The sequence below is a fragment of the Leucopleurus acutus genome, assembly GCF_964270905.1.
Source record: "Leucopleurus acutus genome assembly, chromosome: 15".
Taxonomy (NCBI): domain Eukaryota; kingdom Metazoa; phylum Chordata; class Mammalia; order Artiodactyla; family Delphinidae; genus Leucopleurus; species Leucopleurus acutus.
In genome coordinates, this window is record NC_139157.1 from 51530136 (window position 1) to 51551761 (window position 21626).

A 21626-nucleotide genomic window follows, 5' to 3' on the forward strand; every position below is an offset into this window, starting at 1 on the left:
GTGTGCTTTTCCGACTGCTCTCTTGATTTCTGGTAACTGGTCTACTATAGTGTCTTTTCCTGACCTTTTCAGTAATGCATTCTGAAAGTGGCCAGTGTTTCAGTGATACATGATGTTTCTGGGTCATGGTCGGAAGAATTCCTTAACTTTTGATATGTTGGGGGGTAGAAAAGGAAACAGTATTTATAGGAAATTATATATGCTGGTAGTGGGTAAGACTTTGAGAGACAGAAGGAGAAACAGTAAAAGAAAAAGAAAATATAAGAGTTGAGAAAAAATAGATGGCAAAAAGTGATGAGGGACTTCCCTGCTGGCGCAGTGGTTAAGAATCCGCCTGCCAATGCAGGGGACACGGGTTCGAGCCCTGGTCCGGGAAGATCCCACATGCCGCGGAGCAGCTAAGCCCATGCATCACAACTACTGAGCCTGCGTGCCTAGAACTTGTGCTCCGCAACAAGAGAAGCCACTGCAGTGAGAAGCTCGCGCACCACAACAAAGAGTAGCCCCCGCTCGCCACAACTAGAGAGAAAGCCCACGCACAGCAATGAAGACCCAACACAGCCTAAATAAATAATTTTTTTAAAAAGTAAAAAGGAGAGAGATGTAGTTTTCTGATCACCTTGTCACCTTCCATGTGCTTCCACAGTGGTTTATGCTTCACTCATGTTGTCTGTTCCATACAATGACTACAGAAAGTAGATGTTGTTAATCTCATTTTACGGAAGAGGTGATATTCTGAGTCATACAGCTAATAAATGGCAGAAGGATTTTTCAAACCTGGTTCTAAAATGGTCACTATTCTACTGACTTAGCAAATAGTTGGTACATGAGGTGAAGCAGATGGAGAGTCACTATAGCATAATGGGTAAGCATGTATATGGACTCTAGGGCCAGGTGGCCTGGGTTCAAATCCTGGCTCTATCAAGGCTCTAACGCCTACTGTCTCTGGTACCTTGAACAAGTTGCTTGATCTCTCCGTGTGCCTCATTCTCCTCATCTGTAAAATCAAAGTAATTGTGGTACCTTCCTCATAGAGTTGTTGTGAATTAATTTAATTAATATATAGTAAAATGCTTAGAATAGTTCCTGGCATATATAAAGTCCTATGTAAGGATTTGTTGTTGCTGCTGCTGCTGTTGTATTTTGATGATGATGATGATGATGATGTATGTGTCCTCTGTGAAAGGTCCCCTCTCTGAGAAATTTGAGGAAGGTGTTGTCAGAACTGTTGCCAGGCCTATTTCTTCAACGTGACTTGGCCAGCTGTCAGAGTTCTTACCTTCATATCCTTCATTCCTAACCAGGCTCAACCCCCCAAACACACAGCCACACACACATCCTCACCTTCCTCTTTTCCCTTTCTAGAATTAGGAGCCAATTCAGAGCTTCTCTTTAATATTATTATTATCTACCTCAGGTAATACATAAATAAGGGTCTAGTAGCATAAGTTAAAATCTGTAATTCAAAGCAAAAAATTTGGAGAGCGCTCCCATTTTACATTTTCTTCTTCCAAAATAGGATGCTTCGCAACCTCCCAACAGTTCAGGTCTGTAGGATTTAAGTAGATTGTTACATAATAATACAGAGCTTTGGACATTTCTGGTGATTATTTGTTTCTACTATAATATAGCTTAATTACCTTAAATTAACAGATATTAGAACTTCTTTGTAAAAATCATTAACCCCTCTAGCTTGCTGAAGGTCACTTACTAGATTAAGGAGAAAATATAAGTAGAGAAAGAGCTGTAACTGTTATCTTGCAGAGAGCCTGAAGATCTGTCTTATTTTGAAACTATTGAAAGAGCAAGAAGGGATCCCTTTTAAAAATTTATTTGGAGGCATGAAGGGTGAAAATTTTCTTAAGTAATGGACTGACTCATTAATTTTGGCTATGTTAACTTACTTAATTTAAATTAATTCGTTGTTCAGAATTCACCCAAGGAAGTCTTAATAATTCAGTGAAGTATTAAAATACAAAATTTTACTGTTTTTAGAAACAGAGTCACAGATTTGGAAAGCAAATTTATGGTTACCAAGGGGGAAAGATGGGGGAGGGATAAATTGGGAGATTGGGGTCGACATATACACGCTACTATATATAAAATACATAACTAATAAGAACCTACTGGGCTTCCCTGGTGGCGCAGTGGTTGAGAGTCTGCCTGCCGATGCAGAGGACACGGGTTCGTGCCCCAGTCCGGGAAGATCCCACATGCCGCGGAGCGGCTGGGCCCGTGAGCCATGGCCGCTGAACCTGCGCATCCGGAGCCTGTGCTCCGCAACGGGAGAGGCCACAACAGTGAGAGGCCCGCGTACTGCAAAAAAAAAAAAAAAAAGAACCTACTGTATAGCACAGGGAAGTCTACTCAATACTTTGTAATGACCTATATGGGAATAGAACCTAAAAAATGTGGATATATGTATACATATAACTGATTCACTTTGCTGTACAGCAGAAACAAACACAGCATTGTAAATCAACTATACTCCAATACAAATTAATAAAATATTTTTTACCGTTTTCACCACATTCAAGAATTATATTTATGTTATTTATGTATACTTTAGTATAACCTATTTGATTAATGCTCATGAACATTGTTCTAAATATTAATTTATTATAATATGTTACCCATAGTTTTCTGTCTTTTTTTAATGATGTCATTTATTTCTTGTATGACAACCATTTGCAATACTTAAACAAACATATAATCTTAGAAAGTATTCCTGACCTTAGTTGTAGTAGAAATTATAAAAATTCAATCCTCATAGCAAAAAAATATTACATTCTATGTTAAAGACTAACATTGTCTAGAATGATTATTCTTTGCATAAAAAATAAGAGATGGCAAGATATTTGCCCATGGCATTCATTTCCATTTTACTTCTCAAATAAATTTTCTACCTGTGAAGACAGAAACCATTTTTTACCACTTGCCCTTACCAGCATCATCGCCACATAATACCATTTCATCCAAGCCATACAATTTGTATTTCACCTGCTGTCAACTACCACAGAACAGTTTAAAACTATGGGTTCCTCTCATTATCAGAGCAAATGGTTAAGATTGCGTGGTAGGGTATAGACAGTGGGAAAACCCAGAAAGAGGAGGAAGCCAAATCATTAGGCCTCACAATTTTGAGATTGTCACATTCAAAACCAGCCATGGGTTTCTCTAGGTGTTTCCTGAACTTGTTGCTTCCTCCTGTTAACTCTTTCTTCCACCAATCCTATTTCTTTTCAACAAGTCACATTGTCTGATTTTGGAAGCATGGGTGTATTTGCAGCAATTCTCTAATTTGATCTGACTGATTTTGTGAGGGTGTGTTAATCCTCTTCTTTCTTTACTTGTTGACAGGGGCCTTGTACACGACAGCCAGAATAACCTCCAGTTGAGGGGCTTGGTGGTGCTACTTATTTCTAAGGCAGCTGGGCCCAGCAGTGTGAATGCTTCATGTCAGAGCTATGACATGGTCAGTGGTATCTATTCATGGTAAGAAGAAATTTTGACATTGCTCTCTAAAGCGTGTTTTCTTACAGTGGTCAGTAGAAATCACTGTTTAGTTTTTTATCATTCTCTGATTCAAAGATAGATTAAAATATTTTGTAAAGTTAAAACATGGACTTTTATTATTCTTAACAAATCTAATAGGCTTAGCTGCTTTGTATGTAACTCTGGTAAATTTTGTGTCTAGTATTTCTCATTTCTGCCTTGAGCATTTAAACATTCCTATTGAACACTACTCTCCTGCCCCATCATGGTTTCATTGTATTTCCGTAGAGAACTCTATGTCATTTAGTCCAGGATTCATGATTTTTAAACCTACTCAATATGATAACTTAGTTGTGTATATAATAATTACAACTACCATTTTAGGAGATGTCTACTTCAGTGCTATATCATTTATTTTATTTTGCTTATTTTTATGGTGAAGAGGTTTTTATTAAAGTGACTGGAATAAGAAACTTTTACATATCACACATTTAGATTTAAAAATAAATTTATGAATACATATCAGTCATTTTTGCTGCATATAAAACAAACTTTAAATTTTCAGTTTTGCTTTTTAAAATGACAGCATGTTTTTTAGTAATAATATATCAGATCTTAGCAGTATACTTGACACTGTGTTAAAAGCCTGTATGGAAGTAATAGTCTGCAAGTGGACGTGGGCACCTGAAATTAAAACCACCCAGAAACACGGGTGACAGGAGAATTTTACTCACAAAAAGAAGTATTTCTAGAAACTTCGGCTTACGGTTAATATATCTTTTATTTATTTACTTTAAAAACAAATCCACATCTTAGATTTTTTAAAAATTCCTGGTAGTCTTACCCATAAATGTTTTTTTTCTTCTGTAATATTTAAAGATGACTAGCTTGCCTGCTGTGAAGTCCAGTGACCTTCATTAACATGCAAGCAAAGATTATCACTGTTGGGGTTACAAATGGCCTCTCCTCTAGCCAGGGTAATTTTGCAGAGCTTTTACCATTGATCCACGTAAGTGTCTTCACTAGAAGAAATATCTTGGGATCATTTTCAGTTCCTGTTCACTCTGAGATAATTTATATTTATTTAGTGCTTTGTAGGTTACTGATCATTTTAATGACAGTTATCCCATTTGATCCTTACAACAATTCCATAGGTAAGAATTGTCGTTATACTTATTTTACTCTTGAGAAAACTGAGTTTCAGAAACCTTGAGATGTTTTTCAAGGTGACATGACTAGCAAATGAGGAAAAGTTCAGGCTCTAACTATAGTTCTCTTTCTTCCAAATCTCATGTTTTGTTGTTTTTTTTTCTTCTTAATTTTATTCGGCTTTTCTAGTCTGATTCAAAAAATGTATTTCACTTGTAGATTAGACTAGCCATTAAATTAGTATACCAAAAAAGGTCTTCCCTTAAGTATGTCTAGGAAAGCTTATGAACAGACAGTAACTTGGCAAATCTTCAATACATCTATCTACATCCTTCCCCAACCTGTTTGAATTGGAGCTCAAAATTTTACCCTGTAAATTTTGTAGAAAAGCTGTTGGCTGAGTTCAGTTGAAATAATTAGAGAAAATACATAAACATCTACAATGAATACTAATAACCTGTTAGTCCCTGGAAAGGAATTAGACCTCACATCACCTTGTAACCATGTATCTCTGTTTCCTGTTTGGAACTCCATTGATTTTTCAGTCTCCGACTTTAACCGTTTTATTGGTCAGTCATCTGCTCTTTTATTAAATTTATTTATTTATTCTTGGCTGAGTTGGGTCTTCGTTGCTGTACGTGAGTTTTCTCTAGTTGCGATGAGCAGGGGCTACTCTTTGTTGCGGTGCGCAGGCTTCTCATTGTGGTGGCTTGTCTTTGTTGTGGAGCACAGGCTCTAGGTGCCCGGGCTTCAGTCGTTGTGGGATGTGGGCTCAGTAGTTGTGGCGCACGGGCTTAGTTGCTCCGCGGCATGTGGGATCTTGCAGGACCAGGGCTCGAACCCATGTTCCCTGCATTGGCAGGTGGATTCTTAACCACTGTACCACCAGGGAAGTCCATGGTCAGTCATCTGCTCTTGCATTTGGGTAGCCATACACGCCTCTAATGAATACCAGCTATGGTTTACTATCACTAATCCTAAACTAACACTTGGAAGTATTCGACACATGATAGGTATTCAGTAAATATTTATTGCATAAATGAATAGTGCCCATTTTATAGAAAAAGAAACTAATGCTGAGATTAAGACTTGTCTAAAATCCTCTAGGTAGAAAGTGATGGAGTTAGAATTTAAATATAAAATGTATTTCTTTCTACTATGCAGATGCTGTTATCTTTATTGTATGTACACAGTGCACTGTGTTGTGACCTTGTGTTTCCAATTTCTTATTTAGCCTCTAAGAAATAGCTGCATTGCCTTCTGATCCTTTACAGGAACATAATGCATTTGGTAGATAGTCATTGTAATATGAGCAATTGTAAAAGAACTCTGCAAAAGAGTAGGTGGTATATTATGAATATAAAATTTTTCCAAATGGCGTAATGGGTTTCATACCCAAGTGTATAGAATCCACAGTTACATTTAGGGAATAATCCTGGTTTGTGGTTCCAGGCTGTTTTTCTGTAATCAAACTTTATCTAGTAAGTCATTGCTGATGCTTGGGTGTTCTACACACTGGTTAATGTGAAAATGTAATTTGGCATACTACTACGAGAAACCATTCATTTGTTTCTCTATCCCTGAAGTCATTTGTTTGGCTCCTGCTAGCTTAATTGTTCAAGTGTAACTTTTGCTGGAGGCTTGTATCTATAATGCCACAGTGAATTATTTAACATTTGAGGGAAGTACTTATTTGGGAGCTTTTAAATTCACCTCTTAACTACTGGGATTTACATTGTTGGTGTTTTTCCTCATAAACTTGACTTTGATGTCAGTTAATGGAACCTGAGTAAATTACCTAAGGGAACAAAAGTGAGTTAGGTGACCTGTTTTGTTTGGCCTAAGGATATAACTGCTGGATATATCTTGTGGATGTGTCTTGTGAACTTATCACATAATGGCCAAGAGAGGCAGAATTTAGGCTAAAATGTAATAACTGCATTTTGAAAAACAGGTGAGTCACATTTATAAAAATGCACTGTAAACATCTACCATAACCTTTTTCAAACAAGACCGTGGACTTTAGGTTTATTCCACCAACCCTGACTTTAAAAATTGGTTACAAAGGTGATCAGGCAAAAAAAAGTATTACTGAATTTACAAGCCTAGCCACAACTGGGAAAATGTTTATAACTTATTCTTAATGATGGGATGTTTATATTTTGTGTACAAAAGATCATGTAATATATAATACATAGCATAACAAAGTATAGACTTCTCTAGTGTTACATGATTATTACATTTAAAGAAATGCAGGTGAATTTTGTGACTAATGGTTCAGTTTTCTCAGTTGGTTTAGGAAGAACTGACTCAAATATTTCTCATCTAACTAGCAATTATAAACAGGCCACAAATTTTCACTCTAGCTTCATTCCCTGAAATTTCCTACCACCTCTTGTTAATTGTATTAGAAGCGATTAAAACAAGTTTGCCAAGCACATTTTCTTTTCTTCCTGAGTATTAAGCTAGACTACATTTCCCAGCCTTCCTTTGCAGTTGGCTGGGCCGTATGAATGAGATCTAGCCAATAAAATAAAAGCATAAATGAAATTTACAATTTCCTGACCATAAAAATCTCACATTTGCAGTATACCTTAAGCACGTGATTTTGGAAGTGACCAATTCAAGATGAAATGTACCTGCACCCCTTGGAGGAGAGCCACCTGTCCATCAGGAATATCCATGTTGACTTGATGTGTGAAAGGAAAAATCTATTTGTTCAACCACTTAAACTTTAGGGTTTATCTGTTAATAACAGTGGCACCTTAATTAATATTTTGCTGTTTCTGTCACCCAGTTATCCCAGTGAATTTGGTAATCCTTGGTTACTCCCACTCTTTTATCTTCTGTGTCTAATAAACCACCAACTCACAAGTTTCTCCAGGTCTCTTTTTCTTTCAGTTAACTTTCCACTCTCCCGTTACAGGCCTTTGTTACTTCATGTTTATTTATTTATTTTAATTAATTTATTTATTTTATTTTTGGCTGCGTTGGGTCTTCATTGCTGCGCACGGGCTTTCTTTAGTTGCGGCAAGCGGGGGCTACTCTTCATTGCAGTGTGCAGGCTTCCCATTGCGGTGGCTTCTCCTGTTGCAGAGCACGGGCTCTAGGTGCGCAGTCTTCAGTAGTTGTGGCGCACAGGCTTAGTTGCTCCGCAGCATGTGGGATCTTCCCGGACCAGGGCTCGAACCCATGTCCCCTGCGTTGGCAGGCGGATTCTTAACCACTGCACCACCGGGGAAGCCCTACTTTATGTTTAGATTTTATCAATAGTTGTCTGTTGGGTCTCTGTGTCTCTAGATGTTCCTCCTTCAATTTTTTCCCATTGGGTCTTGTTAAATTGAACACCCTGCTTTGATCACTCATTAAACAACCTCTTATTAAGCAATTACTGTGTGGTGTTCCAGGCAGTATGCTTAGTGCAGGAGATACAAGCTGAATACTGTATAGTATTTACCCTCCGTGACCTTATTAGCATCAAGCCAGGGAACATACAAGTTTACAAACAACTGTAATATGATGCTATAGATACTGTAAGTAAAGTATAAACAGAATTCTTTGGAGCAATTAAATATGTTGGGAGAGGAAAGGAGAAATTTCAGAAAAAGAGACCATTTGAACTTTACAAAATAGGGAATTTATAAGTGGGTTTTGAAGGTAACTAGGAGGTTGTCAGTTGGAGGAACGCAGGTAGTCAAGGGGTTTGGTAAAAGGTGGTTGCGTTCTAGGCAAAGGAAGTAAGGAACAGACTGACCAAAGACATGTGGTCTGGTACATAGTACATAGCAGGGCCCACAGAGTGCTGACACTGTAGTGGGCACTCAGTACATAATTATTATATGAATGTATGAATTTACATAATAGAGACCAGGTTCATGTATATAGATGTTATGGATTGAATTGTGTCCCCCCCAAAATTCATATGTTGAAGTCCTAACCCCTCGTTCTCACAATGTGCCCTTATTTGGAGATAGGGTCTTTATTGATATAATCAAGTTAAAATGAGGTTATTAGAATGGATCCTAATTTAGTGTCCTTATTTTAAAAAAGGGGAAATTTGGACACAAACATGCATATACCAGCAGCACACCCTGTGAACATGAAAATGGGTTTTTTCAAGCCAAGGAGAGGGACCTAGAACAAGTTCTTCCCTCATAGTGCTGGCAAACTAATGTATTACAGACTACTGATGAGGAGACAGTGTAGAAAAGGAAGGTTGAAGTTGAATTGTGAAGGGCCGAAGGAATTAGAGCTATATCCTGGAGAAACAGTGGGGAGCCATCCAGGAGGCAGCAGAATAGACTTGGAATCTGGAAACAGACTATATCACCTATTAGCTGTGCCTCAGATTTCAGCTCTCACATTTCAGAGAATGGTTTTAAGAATTACATGAGTGAATAGAGTAATGCATAGCATAGTAAGCATTCTCTAAGTGTTTATTCTTATTCATAGCTATTATAAAGGTCTTTAAGCAAAGGAGTCACATTAATATATCTGTGCTATAGAATGTAATTAGTTGAGAAGGTAACCCAGAGAGTTGAGGTCCAAGAGGTAGAGAGAACCAGCCAAGGAGTTATTGAAGCAGTCTAGGTGATGGCTGAGAGGGAAAACAGAGACCTGGAGAGGTTAAGGAGTCTTTACCTAAAACAAGAGGTTAGCAGTTGGCCAAGCCAGACTCAGACATAGACTCATTAGGTCCTTTGATCTCATGCCATTTTCTACCAACATTTCCCAATTTGTGCTTCATTTGGGATGAAGGTTTTGCTAGGTTGTCAGTGGGACAAAAGGTCCTGTGGTCAGATAAATTTGGGCATGCCAAAAGATTGCTTCATTTCATAAATCTGAAGAATTGTTAGGTATATGTGGCATGCATCACGAATCTTTAAGAAGAGATATTGTTTCCCAGTTATTTTACTCTAAAACCCTGTAACCCTTTTAATCTTTGCCAATCTGACAGGGGGAAACTATGATTTTTTTTTTTGACTGTCAGCAGTACATCTTGTAGAATGCTGCAAAACAGTTTGGTAAATGTTATTTTATGTACCTAACTTTGAACCCTAAGGGGGACTCTGTGAGGCAGAAATAACAGTCACCAACCAGAAAACTGAGACTCAAAAAGATGAAATAACTTTCTGAGATCCTACATTAAGTGATCAAGTAGGGGAAGAAGTATATCATGTTGGTTATAAATTGCCTTAGTTTAAATCTATCACTTATTTGCTATGTGACCCCAGACAAGTTAGGTCACCTGTCTGTACCTCATAGGTTTGTTGAGTGGATTAAAGCAGGTAATATGAATAAAACACTTAGAACAGTGCCTTGTGTGTAGACTGCACTTAACAAGTGTTGTCTGTTATTGTTATTCCAGACCCCTGTCATGCTGCTTTATGTCCTTTATCAGATTTCTCACATGCTGCCGCCTTCTTCTTGCCCACCGTTCTCTGTCTCAGTTTGCTAGAGATAAATTGTGATAAGTAGAACATGCAAGAATGAAAAAGTATTAAATGAGTCAGGGGTAAAGTGATTGTTATTTTCGCCTTTTAGATGGTCTGTTGGCTTGGGTACATGTGGGTACTGGCGAATTTTAAAGCATGCCAAGTCTATGTGTAAAACAAGTACTTTTATCTTACTACTTATTTGGCTTCTGAGTGGCAGGTGAGCTGATGAATAGGAATAAAATTATGGACTGATCTTTTTCTGTATTTATTTGTAGTGCTGATAAAAGAAGACTCTGTGCTCTATGTGCCATTAAACACAGTTCAGATGATCTGTTTTCTTCATATTAGCCCAGCATTCAGCATGTTCCTAGCACATGGATGACAGTCAGTGACTATTTGGTTACAGCTGAATAATAATATCTATTATTATTGTTGTTGTTATTATTTAATCTTGAAGCAAGGAAGACCTTTCTAAAATGTTTCAGCACTCTGGACCTATAAACAAAAAGATTAACACATTTGACTTCATTAAAAAAGAATTCTTCAAAGGAAAATAATTCCCATAAAGTCCAAAGATAAGTGCCAAAATTATAAAAATATTTGCAGCATACATGACAAGGGACCGAGTTTTAATAAAAAAAATCTGTTGGAGATCTTACGAATCAGGAAGAAGATAGTACAACACAGACATGGACAAAAGACATGAACAGGCTGTTCAGTGAAGAAAACTCAGATGGTTAGTAAACAAAAGGGGGAAAAGGCTGGACCTCATCATACAGGGCAAATTAAAAAAAAATCAGGGCTTCCCTGGTGGCGCAGTGGTTGAGAGTCCGCCTCCCGATGCAGGGGACACGAGTTCATGCCCCAGTCCGGGAAGATCCCACATGCCGTGGAGCAGCTAGGCCCGTGAGCCGTGGCCGCTGAGCCTGCGTGTCCGGAGCCTGTGCTCCGCAACGGGAGAGGCCACAACAGTGAGAGGGCCGCATACCGCAAAAAAAAAAAAAAAAAATCATAGTTTCCCCCTGTCAGATTGGCAAAGATTAAAAAGTTTGATACTCAGCATTTCTTGGCGAGGAAGAGGCACTTGAATGTTTTGTTAGTGGGGATGTTAATAGGTATAGTTGCTTAGAGAACAATTTGGTAATAGCAGTAAATTTTATTTTAATCCAGCTACCCTTTGATTTAGCAAAATTGTGTACTGATGTATTAGCATAAGTGCTCAAAGATGTATTTATAAGAATGCTCTTTGCAGTATACTTTGCAAGAACAACAGCAACAAAGGAAACAACCAAAGTGTCCACCAAGAGGGCACACGTTATGTTATTCATGCAGGGGAGTATCAATGGATCGTTTAAAAGAACTAAGGAGATCGGTATGTGCTGATCTGGAAAGGGCTCAAGGAACATGTAAGAAAAGCAAGACTGGAAAACGTATTATAGTTTGATCCTCTTGGGGCTTGACTGGGTGGGCAGTGGATTTTTATTTGCATGAAAAATATCTCAAAGGAGACACAAAGAGCTGTTAATAGTGGTCACCTCTGGGGAGCGGCAGCTGTGGAGGGAAACGGATGAAAGACTTTGTTCATTCTTTGTCCTCTTCAGTGGGCTGAATTATTTTTAATTTATACATGTTTATTTATGTACTTCTTAAAAATTAGTAAAAATTTTTGTTGAGTGTTGGTAGTTAGCTTAGAAATTCTATGCTACTATTAAAATGAGGGCCTTAGAGGCCCTGAGCTGACTTAAACTTTTATCTTTTGCCCTCTTTGACAGGGTCAGATATCCTATGAAAATGCGTAAACTCTAGGTGCTTTTTAAATAAAGAAAGCAGGAGTGAAGCAAAATGCTATCTTTTGATTACCTTTCTTAGGTTTACCATCCATGTTAAAATGGACACTATCAATTTCTCGGTAACTGTGCTAATTCTAGCTCAGTGTATCATTCAGTTGATTAAGATTAAATTAATGACTAAGGTTAAACATGCTAAGGTGATTGTTGGGCTTAAAGGACTAATCAGAAAAAAGGCATTATAAACATAACTAAGTTAATGTAGAAAACATCTTATAATCAAATTACTGACCTTAACATTACTTTCTCCTCTAAGTGAAAATTGGTCATGCTTGGTGTGCTGTTAGAGGAAGTGGTGGTGGAATACTCAGAGACCTATATAATTTACAAAGACAAGTAGAGAATATAAAAGCTGTGAAAGAGGCAAGTCTTTTTTTTAAAAAAAAAATAAATCTTTAAATTTAGGGAATTGGACTAGGTCTTAGCTGCAAATTTATGGTTCATAATTTATCATTTTTAATGTGGTACTAATTAGCTTCTGATGACTTCTAATTATAGTAACAATAGGCTGTGACTATCAATCCTCACCTTCACACTGCATATTAGAATTTGTCTGGCACTTAAAAATGCCAAACTGAATTAACAAACCATATTTCCCTTGGTGATTGACCAAATCAGAAAGCACCATAAGAAATGACACTTAAGTAGGAACGTGTTGATTATATTATTGATTTAGGGCTCAGTTTTATTAATGTGAAATAATTAATATTGAAATAGATAGCATTTTAAAAGTTATGGTTATTATTTTATTTTAAGATGGCATGTGTAGGGAACTTCCCCAGTGGTCCAGTGGTAAAGAATCCGCCTTCCAATGCAGGGGACGCAGGTTCGATCCCTGGTCCCACATGCCGCGGAACAACTAAGCCTGCGCACCACAACTACTGAGCTCGCGCACCTCATTGAGAGAGCCCACGTGCTGCAAACTACAGAGCCCACACTCTCTGGAGCCCACACATCACAACTAGAAAGAAAACCCACACGCCACAACTAGAGAGAAGCCCAAGAGCTGCAATGAAGAGCCCATGCACTACAGTGAAAGAAAAGATCCCGCATGCCTCATCAAAGATCCCGCGTGCTGCAACTAAGACCCAGTGCAGCCAAAAAAACCCAAACAAACAAAATAAACAAATGGCATGTGTAAATGCATAGGAAAAAGTCTGGAAGAAACTTCACCCACCTGATGATACCTGTGGTTGGAGGAAGTGGGGAGGGGGAATGGTTTGGAAACAGGTATAGGGGATAGTCAAAGGGAACTTTATTTGTAATATTTCTTTTTTTAAATAAAGAAAATCCAATTAAAATAAACTTGAAAATTAAAAGAAAGTTATATTTCATACTTATAAAGCAATAACAACCTATTTAAGAAATGTATCTTTTTGTACTACAAGAACCTCGAAAAGGAGGAATTGACAGTGATTTTAAATGATTATGCTGGGTTTCCCTGGTGACGCAGTGGTTAAGAATCTGCCTGCCAATGCAGGGGACACGGGTTCAAGCCCTGGTCTGGGAAGATCCCACATGACACAGAGCAACTAAGCCTGTGAGCCACAACTACTGAACCTGCGTTCTAGAGCCCATGAGCCACAACTGCTGAAGCCCACGTACCTAGAGCCCATGCTCTGCAACAAGAGAAGCCACTGCAATGAGAAGCCTGCGCACCGTGACGAAGAGTCGCCCCCACTCATTGCAACTAGAGAGAGCCTGCGCGCAGCAGCGAAGACCCAACGCAGCCAAAAATAGATAAATAAATATTTTTAAAAAGCAACATGAAGACTTTAAAAAAATAAAATAAAATGATTATGCTGAATAATTGAATTCAGAGTAGGCTATTGAAGATAATTTCCTAAAGATATCTCAGCTCCTTTTCAGAGAGCTCCCAAGAGATGAAAGCATGTGCAGTTTGATTACATATTCCTATTGATTGTGTTCCATTTACAAAAAAATAAAATAAACTCCAGGTACAAATCTAGCAATATTACTAATTAATTACAACCAGTACTTATTTTCTTCATTAACTTTTTATTGTTATTTTTCAACTACACAGCATGCACAAATGCAGCAATTATATGTTGAGTAAGAAAAGGGAAGACTCTTTGTTCCATGTACTGTACATCAGAAGTCTTTACTTCACCAGAGCTGTTGGAAAAACACAAAATAGAAACAGCCTCTTACAAAACAAGTATAATTCACCACAAAAAGTAGGTGGGCTCAGTTACTAATCTACTCAGCTGAGAGTTAATCGTATATAAATATCTTGGTACAGATTAGCCTGCCTGACTATATCACAACAAAAAACAAGCTGCATAAATTGTTTTGTCAATAGTGAAAAAGTTTAAGTCTTTTCCTTAAAGAAGGGCTGTATGTTGACTAGTAAGAAGCCACAGTCAAAGGCATTGTCCAGTGTCTAATTCTAAATTTTAACTGTGCTTAATTCTTGATATTCACTGTAGTAAAATGTTAGTTCTGTTAGAAGAATTGCAGTCATTTAAAATGTCTAATGACAGAGTTTACTTAATAGCTTCATGACATAATGTTATATCCTTTGAACCCAAACTCAAGGCACCCCCAGTGGTAAACAGTGTGATATAAAAGAGACTTGGGTAAAGGGCCAGAGATCTGGGTTCTTGTCTCAAATCTGTAACTGATTATTTATTTGATCTTAAGCAAGTCACTAATCATGCTGTGTGATTACTCATCTATAAGGCAGATAGGGATAAAATGGACTTTAAGTCACAGAGCTTAATGGGCATATATCCAGCTAGGTTCAAGTAGCCTGTGGTACAATATAGCACATCCTGACCACCTCCTCTCTGCAAGGCACAGGGCTAAGCGTTGAAGGAAATGCAAATATTAATAAGAAATAGTCTTTGACCTCCAATTTATGACACTATTGATGCAATTTCATTTCTAGAACTCTGTTTTTGGAGCTTAATTTCTAGAGCTGTAACCATATTCACTCTTGGGTCCACAATCCACCCATGTCTACTCACAGCCATTTGTTTGATTAAAGACAGTCCTTAATACCCTTCACCTAAGATGCTAGGAGAAACTGGCATCTACAGGTGGCTTAGTGCCCAAGGAGCTCCTTCTTCGCTATCCTCTTCTTCTTGCTCTTGGACTGGGTAGCTGGGTGGCAATGGTAATAGAGGCAAAGAGAGAAGATTCTCAGGTTGGTTATCTCTAACCCTGTAATCCTTCTTCTCTATAGTCAGTGGCATATTGAGTGTCCATTTTCTATTATTAAGATTGCCCTATTCCCTTCTATTCTGCTCAACTTTTTAAGTGGAATAAAATATCCTTAATTTTTCAATAGTATCCCATTCCCTACAGGATTAAATCTGAATTCCTTAACAGCAGCAGTTACTTCCTAGCAGCCCTAGAGTAGAAGTGATGGAGGTAAAAATAAAAGCATGATTGTGATTTTTCTTTGCCCACCAAGAAAAAGGTATGTGCAAAAGAATGGTTGTTGACCTCATAGAACTGTTTAGGCTCAATCAGGAAGGAAGGCTGAGGGAGTCCAAAATTAGGTAAAATATAGTGATCAAGGATTGGAGGTCATGAAGATTCATATTTTAGGGGGAAAAGTAATAATTCAGTGAGAGAACTGAGAGGTTAGGAGGTCATAGATAGAAAGCAGTATATGTGAATTGAAGATTTCAGAAGTAGAACAGCTCTAAATGATAAGTTCCAGTTGTTCCTGAGAGTGGGGTTGACAGCATTTGAATTGAGTAGATTGAGAAACTACAGGTGGGCAGTTCACGTGATTGAAGTCAACCAAGAGAACAGAACTAAGCGAAGTGCTGAGGACTCCAGTGAATGCAGGGTGACAGAGAAGAGAGTGGTGGAAAGTAGAGCTGCTGCAAAGGAGCAGTGGTCTCTCAAGACAGTGCAGAAACAAAGCACCAGTCCCACCTCTCAACTCTTCAGTTTGTGGCTTGTAGGAAGTTAAGTATATCCACTCACAAAGATACAGGGATATTGGTACCCCAGGAAAAGCTCTGGCTCAATTAGAGCCAGAACCTAGAGGGACTGTTCTGTGAATTTTTAGAACACTTAACACATTGTTTTGTAATGACTGATTTATGTATATGTTTCCCCACTAGATAGTACCTTCTAGAGGTCAGGGCCTATGTTTTAGCCATCTTCCAACTCAACACCTCTCCAACCACTGAGCCTTTTATTACATTTTGTACCTTTGAGGCACTTTTTATCTATTTTTTAGTAATTTATATACCTATCTTATCACTCATTGACTCATTCATTCAACAAACATTTGTTGAGCACCTGCTATGTGCAAAGCTATGATAAATATAGAAAAATAATCACTATAGCTAACACATATCGAATTTTCTATATGTCTGGTACTGTTCCCTGTGCTTTATAAATGTTAACTCATTTAATCCTTACAATATTGGTTAACAAAAAAATCACTTTTCTTGGGAAACAGGCTTAGAGAAATTTAATAACCTGACAAAGTTGGTAGTGTAAATAAATGGCAGAGTTGGAATTCAGACCCCATTTGACCATGGAATTCGTGCTCTTTCCATTACTGTAGACGCCTCTGAATTAGAGTGCCCTAAATATACAGTTGCTCCTCGGTATCCCCGTGGGGTTGGTTCCAGGAGCCCCCGTGGATACCAAAATCCACTTTGATGCTCAAGTCCCTTATATACAATGGTATAGTACAATGAATACAGTCGGCTCTCTGCATCCACAGGTTTTCCATTTGTAGATTTAGCCAGCTCCACAGTTGGTTGAATCCATGGATGCGAAACCCAAGGATATGGGGGCCAGCTGTACTTTCTTTTTCATCTTGACATCCTCAAGACTGAGCGCAGATCTTTATGTTTGGTGGTATTGAATTGCATAGTGCTTAGAAACCAGGTTATAGACTTTTTTCTTTGGCCTCTAAAGCCCAAGCACTGTGGTGGGCACTCAGGTGCTCCATGAATTATTGTTGATTTATTCAGACAAAATTTGCTTTTGTTTAGACGTTGAATGTGGATCATGGTGTTCTATACAGTTTAAAAATAAAAACATTTAGGTTTGTAGGCTATACCTCTTTTATTGCACATTTCCTTTACTCTTTTATCTATTGGGAATACAGATATCTGTATGTTTTCTTTGATACAGAAACCATGTTTTTAAATAGACCTGCCCCACATAGATGTTCTGTCTAATGGGCTTCCCCTATAGACAAAAAACAAAGTGTACTTCATTTGTCATTAGTCCTGAAATGCTCAGTGCTATAAATTTTGGTATTAAAAACCATTACATTCATACTCATTGGAGACACGGTTTCAAGGAAATACTTGGATAATTATGCACCTACAAGATTTGCTGCCGTCCATGGGTAATTTACATTCTGCAGTAATATGGAGCTTCTATTACCCTACTATAATTACAATGAATAACTTACATATTCATTGCAAATAATGATGTAACGGATTTTTAGAGTCTATGCATAAGAGAACCAACAAACTGAGACGCAAAACAAGTTTCCACCCCTTCTTTCCAAAGCTGTAGTTAATCACTTGAACCCTATCCAATATAGTAGAAAGCTGGCAGACTTCTCTTTGCAGCAGGCTATGTAATGTAAAAATGTTTATAATTTACAGCTTATTATGCCATGCAAACGACTCACTTCTCACTCAGTGAAGGAGAGTGAGAAAATAGGGCTGCGAAATTACTTACCTCCCCTTTGTTAGTTGTTTTCTGGCAACAGCGGAAGGATACTTAGCACTTAAAATGCATCTCTGTATTTAATTTTATATCATTCACTTCAGAACTTTAGAAATAGGAATTTACTTTTTATCTCTTTTTGTAGAGGCCAGAGCAATTTTAATTTAACAAAAACAAGCTGAAAAATCAGTTGTCAGAGAATTTAAATGGAATAGTACTAAATTAAGAGGGTTTAAGTCAATTTATGGCTTCAATTTTGCAAAAGCTTTTTTTTTTGACACACCTTCAGTGTTTAATAGGCAACTTGTTATTTTTCAAAGGTACCTTATACAAATTTTGTTTTATCTATACCACTTTGGCTGACACACCTACAGTGTTTAATAGGCAACTTGTTATTTTTCAAAGGTACCTTATGCAAATTTTGTTTTATCTATACTGCTTTGGCTGGAAGTTAATCTTCCTCAGGAATACTTAGAAGGGTAGGCAAGGTAACATGGACCTCTCTGTAATCCACCCATTTTAGGTCCTTCCTTAGCATTTTCTAATTTTATTGGTTCCACTCTTAGATTCATAAAGCCCCTAAAGTCAGGTACTACATAGTCTTTTGTGGTTGCCATTCTCTCTGTGCCTAGTACACTACTGCAAGTTTATACTCAATAAATATGCCGCAGACCATGACCTCCATTTTGATGGGAAAGTAGCCCCTCTGTGAAGGACTAGGGCTCACTTTTAGGTTCTGTACCTTATAGATGAGCCTTCAGTGAGGGAACTTCCTAAGAGAGAAGTAAAAACCCAAGAACTGGTAACTAAAAGCCTTTTTCCTTCTAATTCTTCGGCTCTTGATGGAGGAAGAGCTTTCTATTTCGTTTACACTTCCCTGGAGTTAGAGGAAAATTTTATATGTAAATATTTAAAACATTTAAAGCAACATGTTTAATTGTTCCACTCTCCTATTTGTTTTAGAATTAATGTAGAAGCTGGGACGTTGTCACAGGAGAATTTCTTTGTTTTCTAATTCAAACCTTTTTTTCTTTTTTAAGTTAAACATTACAACAGCCTTAAAGTCATCTCTGATCGTGACAAAGCGAAAAATTGAGTGTAAGGATTTATTCTGTCTTTTTGGCTTCTTCCTCTTGAGTAAACAGAGACCTGAGATGTGCCAGAGCCCAGCTGTCTGGGTGCAAAGATGGGGTGCCCAGCACTGCTCTCCACTGACCTCTTCTGGCCTCCTGTTAGATGTGTTATTGAAGTGGACAGCCGCTGTCTCTTAGGATACCTTGGTGATAGGGGGTGGCCAAGGAAAAGTAGAGGGAAGTTAGCCAGCGTAGACTCCGTGATGATAACCTCTCAGCCTTTTCACCACTCAGGACTCCTTTTGCTGTTCTCCTGCCCTTCTGTAAAGGAGTTTGTTTACCAAACACACTTTATATGTAAAATAATGATTACTTGATTTTCCATTTTATCAGATATACTTGTAACTGGGTGCCTCATGACCAAGATGTAACCACTACTATCACATCTTATTAATGAGTACAGAACTAAAGGAAATTGATGTTTTTTATTAATAGATGTTCCTTTATCCAGGGGTGAATGAATGGCTTTCCTTAGATATTTTGGAAAGGGGAAAATAACTCACTTCTCTGAAGAATTCTTTCTGTGAAGAATCCTTAAAGATCTAGGAAATCCAGACAGGGAACCACTGACTTAGAGTGTATTATCAAGCAATAAGTGCTCAAATATTTTTGCTATACAAATGGTGATCGTTACTAATTTAATGCCATTTTCAAATAGTAAAACATGAGCCCCTCTGTTACTGTTATAAATGATGAATCAGAAGCTTTTATTTGCACCCGTAGAATAGGAGTTAGAGATGTAACCCAAAGCCCTGATGGTTTCCAAAACAGAATTCCTTTCTTTCCTAAAACTGGGAGGTCAGGAAAGGTTTTAATCTATGTACTGTGTTTGGTTTGGTGATGCATAGTCATCACACCTAAAACTCAAACATCTTAACATTTTGAGATAAAATAGCAGGTTTGCTACACACAGAAAAAGGCTCTGTTTCTGAGTGCTTCATTAAAGTCTGTAATTCAGACTGTTATTGCTCTGCGTTCTCCCCTCCCTTGATTTTGTGCCTTTCTCAATTTATCATACTTTATCTCTTGTTACACTCTTGTCTCATGTTTTCCCCACATCTACTGGTTGTGCTTTTTATCTGTTATTGAACATCATCTAGTAATACCTAAACCATTTTAAACTCTAGAATAAGGCAGAGGTGAGAGCAAATGAATAAATTACAGTCCTTAGAATGGTGGGAAGAAAAGACATTGACAAAACAGCTGCTCCAGCAGGACCTCTGGATGCCCTCGTGAAGTGGGCCCCCCATGCTCTTCTCTCTGTGCACCTTCAACAGTCTCATTTTTGTTTTGTTCCTTGCAGCTCATAATTCCACATAGTAATGATGTGAACTTAGAGCAATAAATAATCAGTATGGGGCCCCATTGCTTTTTCCTTTTCTGTAGTTTAACAATATGACTTCTTATTGTTGTATTACAATTACCATCTCATGATGCTCTATACCTCTTGTGACTTCTGATGTTCTTCAGCTGGGGCTTTTCCTGACAGAAGAAAATTGAGCCAAGCAAAATTCAAAGTCAGGAATGATGCTGCAACCATTTACACAAAGCTGTATGTACATAATAGGTACACAGTTATAGATATCATCCTACATATAGTTTTTAAAAATCTTTGGAATCTTTACTTATGTTTGTTCAACAGATGAATATCTTGGAAGGTCAAATACTACTGAATTGAAACACTATTTAGAAAGGAGGAATGACTGTTACATAAGAATCTAAATCAGCATAGATTTATAGGACCTAGTTTAGAAATATCACGATACTCAAAAAAGAGGATATCTGTTATGCTCTGGAAGAAATGAAGTATTACTATCATGATGCCACAATCCATTCAGGAATTCATTATATCCTAGACCATAGCTATGTATAGAGGCTGTATTAGGACATAATGGCATTTCTGTTAAAAAAACAACAACAACAAATTTTTGTGGGTATCTGATTATACCTGAACTGTAGTGGGTACCATACCAAAAGAATTAAATAATTCTATTCTCTTCCCTCTAAAAGTTTGCTATGTTTTACACATATTTCGAGAGTAGACACACATATATTAGACTATAGTATATTATAGCTCATACTTTTATCAGTTTAAGAGGAAAGACACAAGGATACTTCTCTCATTTGAGGGGGTAAAGGACAATTAGAACAGCCAGTGAAATTCAAAATTTGGTCATGGCAAGTTATTCAATTGGACTTAGAGTTAACATTAGATGGATGATACCTTTATTCACTCTGAAATTTGATTAATCATACATGGACCTAACCAGGGAATGTTTTCCTTAAGATACCTTTTTTTTTTTTTTAACACGATCATTTGAACTTCCTAGACCTTCCTTGCTGACTTTATTTCATAAAGTCCGTCATTCCAGTGTTGGGATATTTTCCTCTAATTTGGATCGGCTTTTAAAAGAGATTCCTTAAAACTGTATTTTCTGATTCTCTGAGGTAAATGATCCCACTTCACTCCCCACTTCTCCACATTCTCTGTGTATTTCTCCCCCTCATTCTCTACTAGGTAGAATTATCCTTTTGGTCCCACTTTAGGTGTTACTTTCTTTGGGAACACGTCCCTTACTCCAGCAAGATTTGGGCTCCCCTGGCCCCCTGCGTGTGTTTACTTCTTTGATAGCAGTTGTTGCCTAGGATTGAAATCATTTCGCGTCCTGTCTGAATCCTTCACTGATCTGTCCATGAGCTTCTTAAGGACACAGCTATAGTTTTCTGCCCCCATCTCCCCATTTTGGGACGAATTCTCAGAACCTGTCACACAGTTTGACATGTGGCAGGCACTAAATAAATGTTCATTAAATGAAAGCAAGAGATCTTTGAATATCCACTACAATTACAGTCTGTTAATAATAAAATATGGGGAAAGTATA

The 21626-nt window shown here is 37.7% G+C and overlaps 1 protein-coding gene across 1 annotated transcript in view; it reads left to right on the forward strand.

Moving 5' to 3' along the window:
* Nucleotides 1-21626, forward strand: part of PDSS2 (decaprenyl diphosphate synthase subunit 2) — a 255269-nt gene that overhangs the window by 99673 nt on the left and 133970 nt on the right. The window contains exon 2 of the mRNA XM_082856030.1: nt 3361-3495. Coding sequence (XP_082712156.1) covers nt 3361-3495 — 135 coding nt within the window. The remainder of the gene's footprint in view (nt 1-3360; nt 3496-21626) is intronic.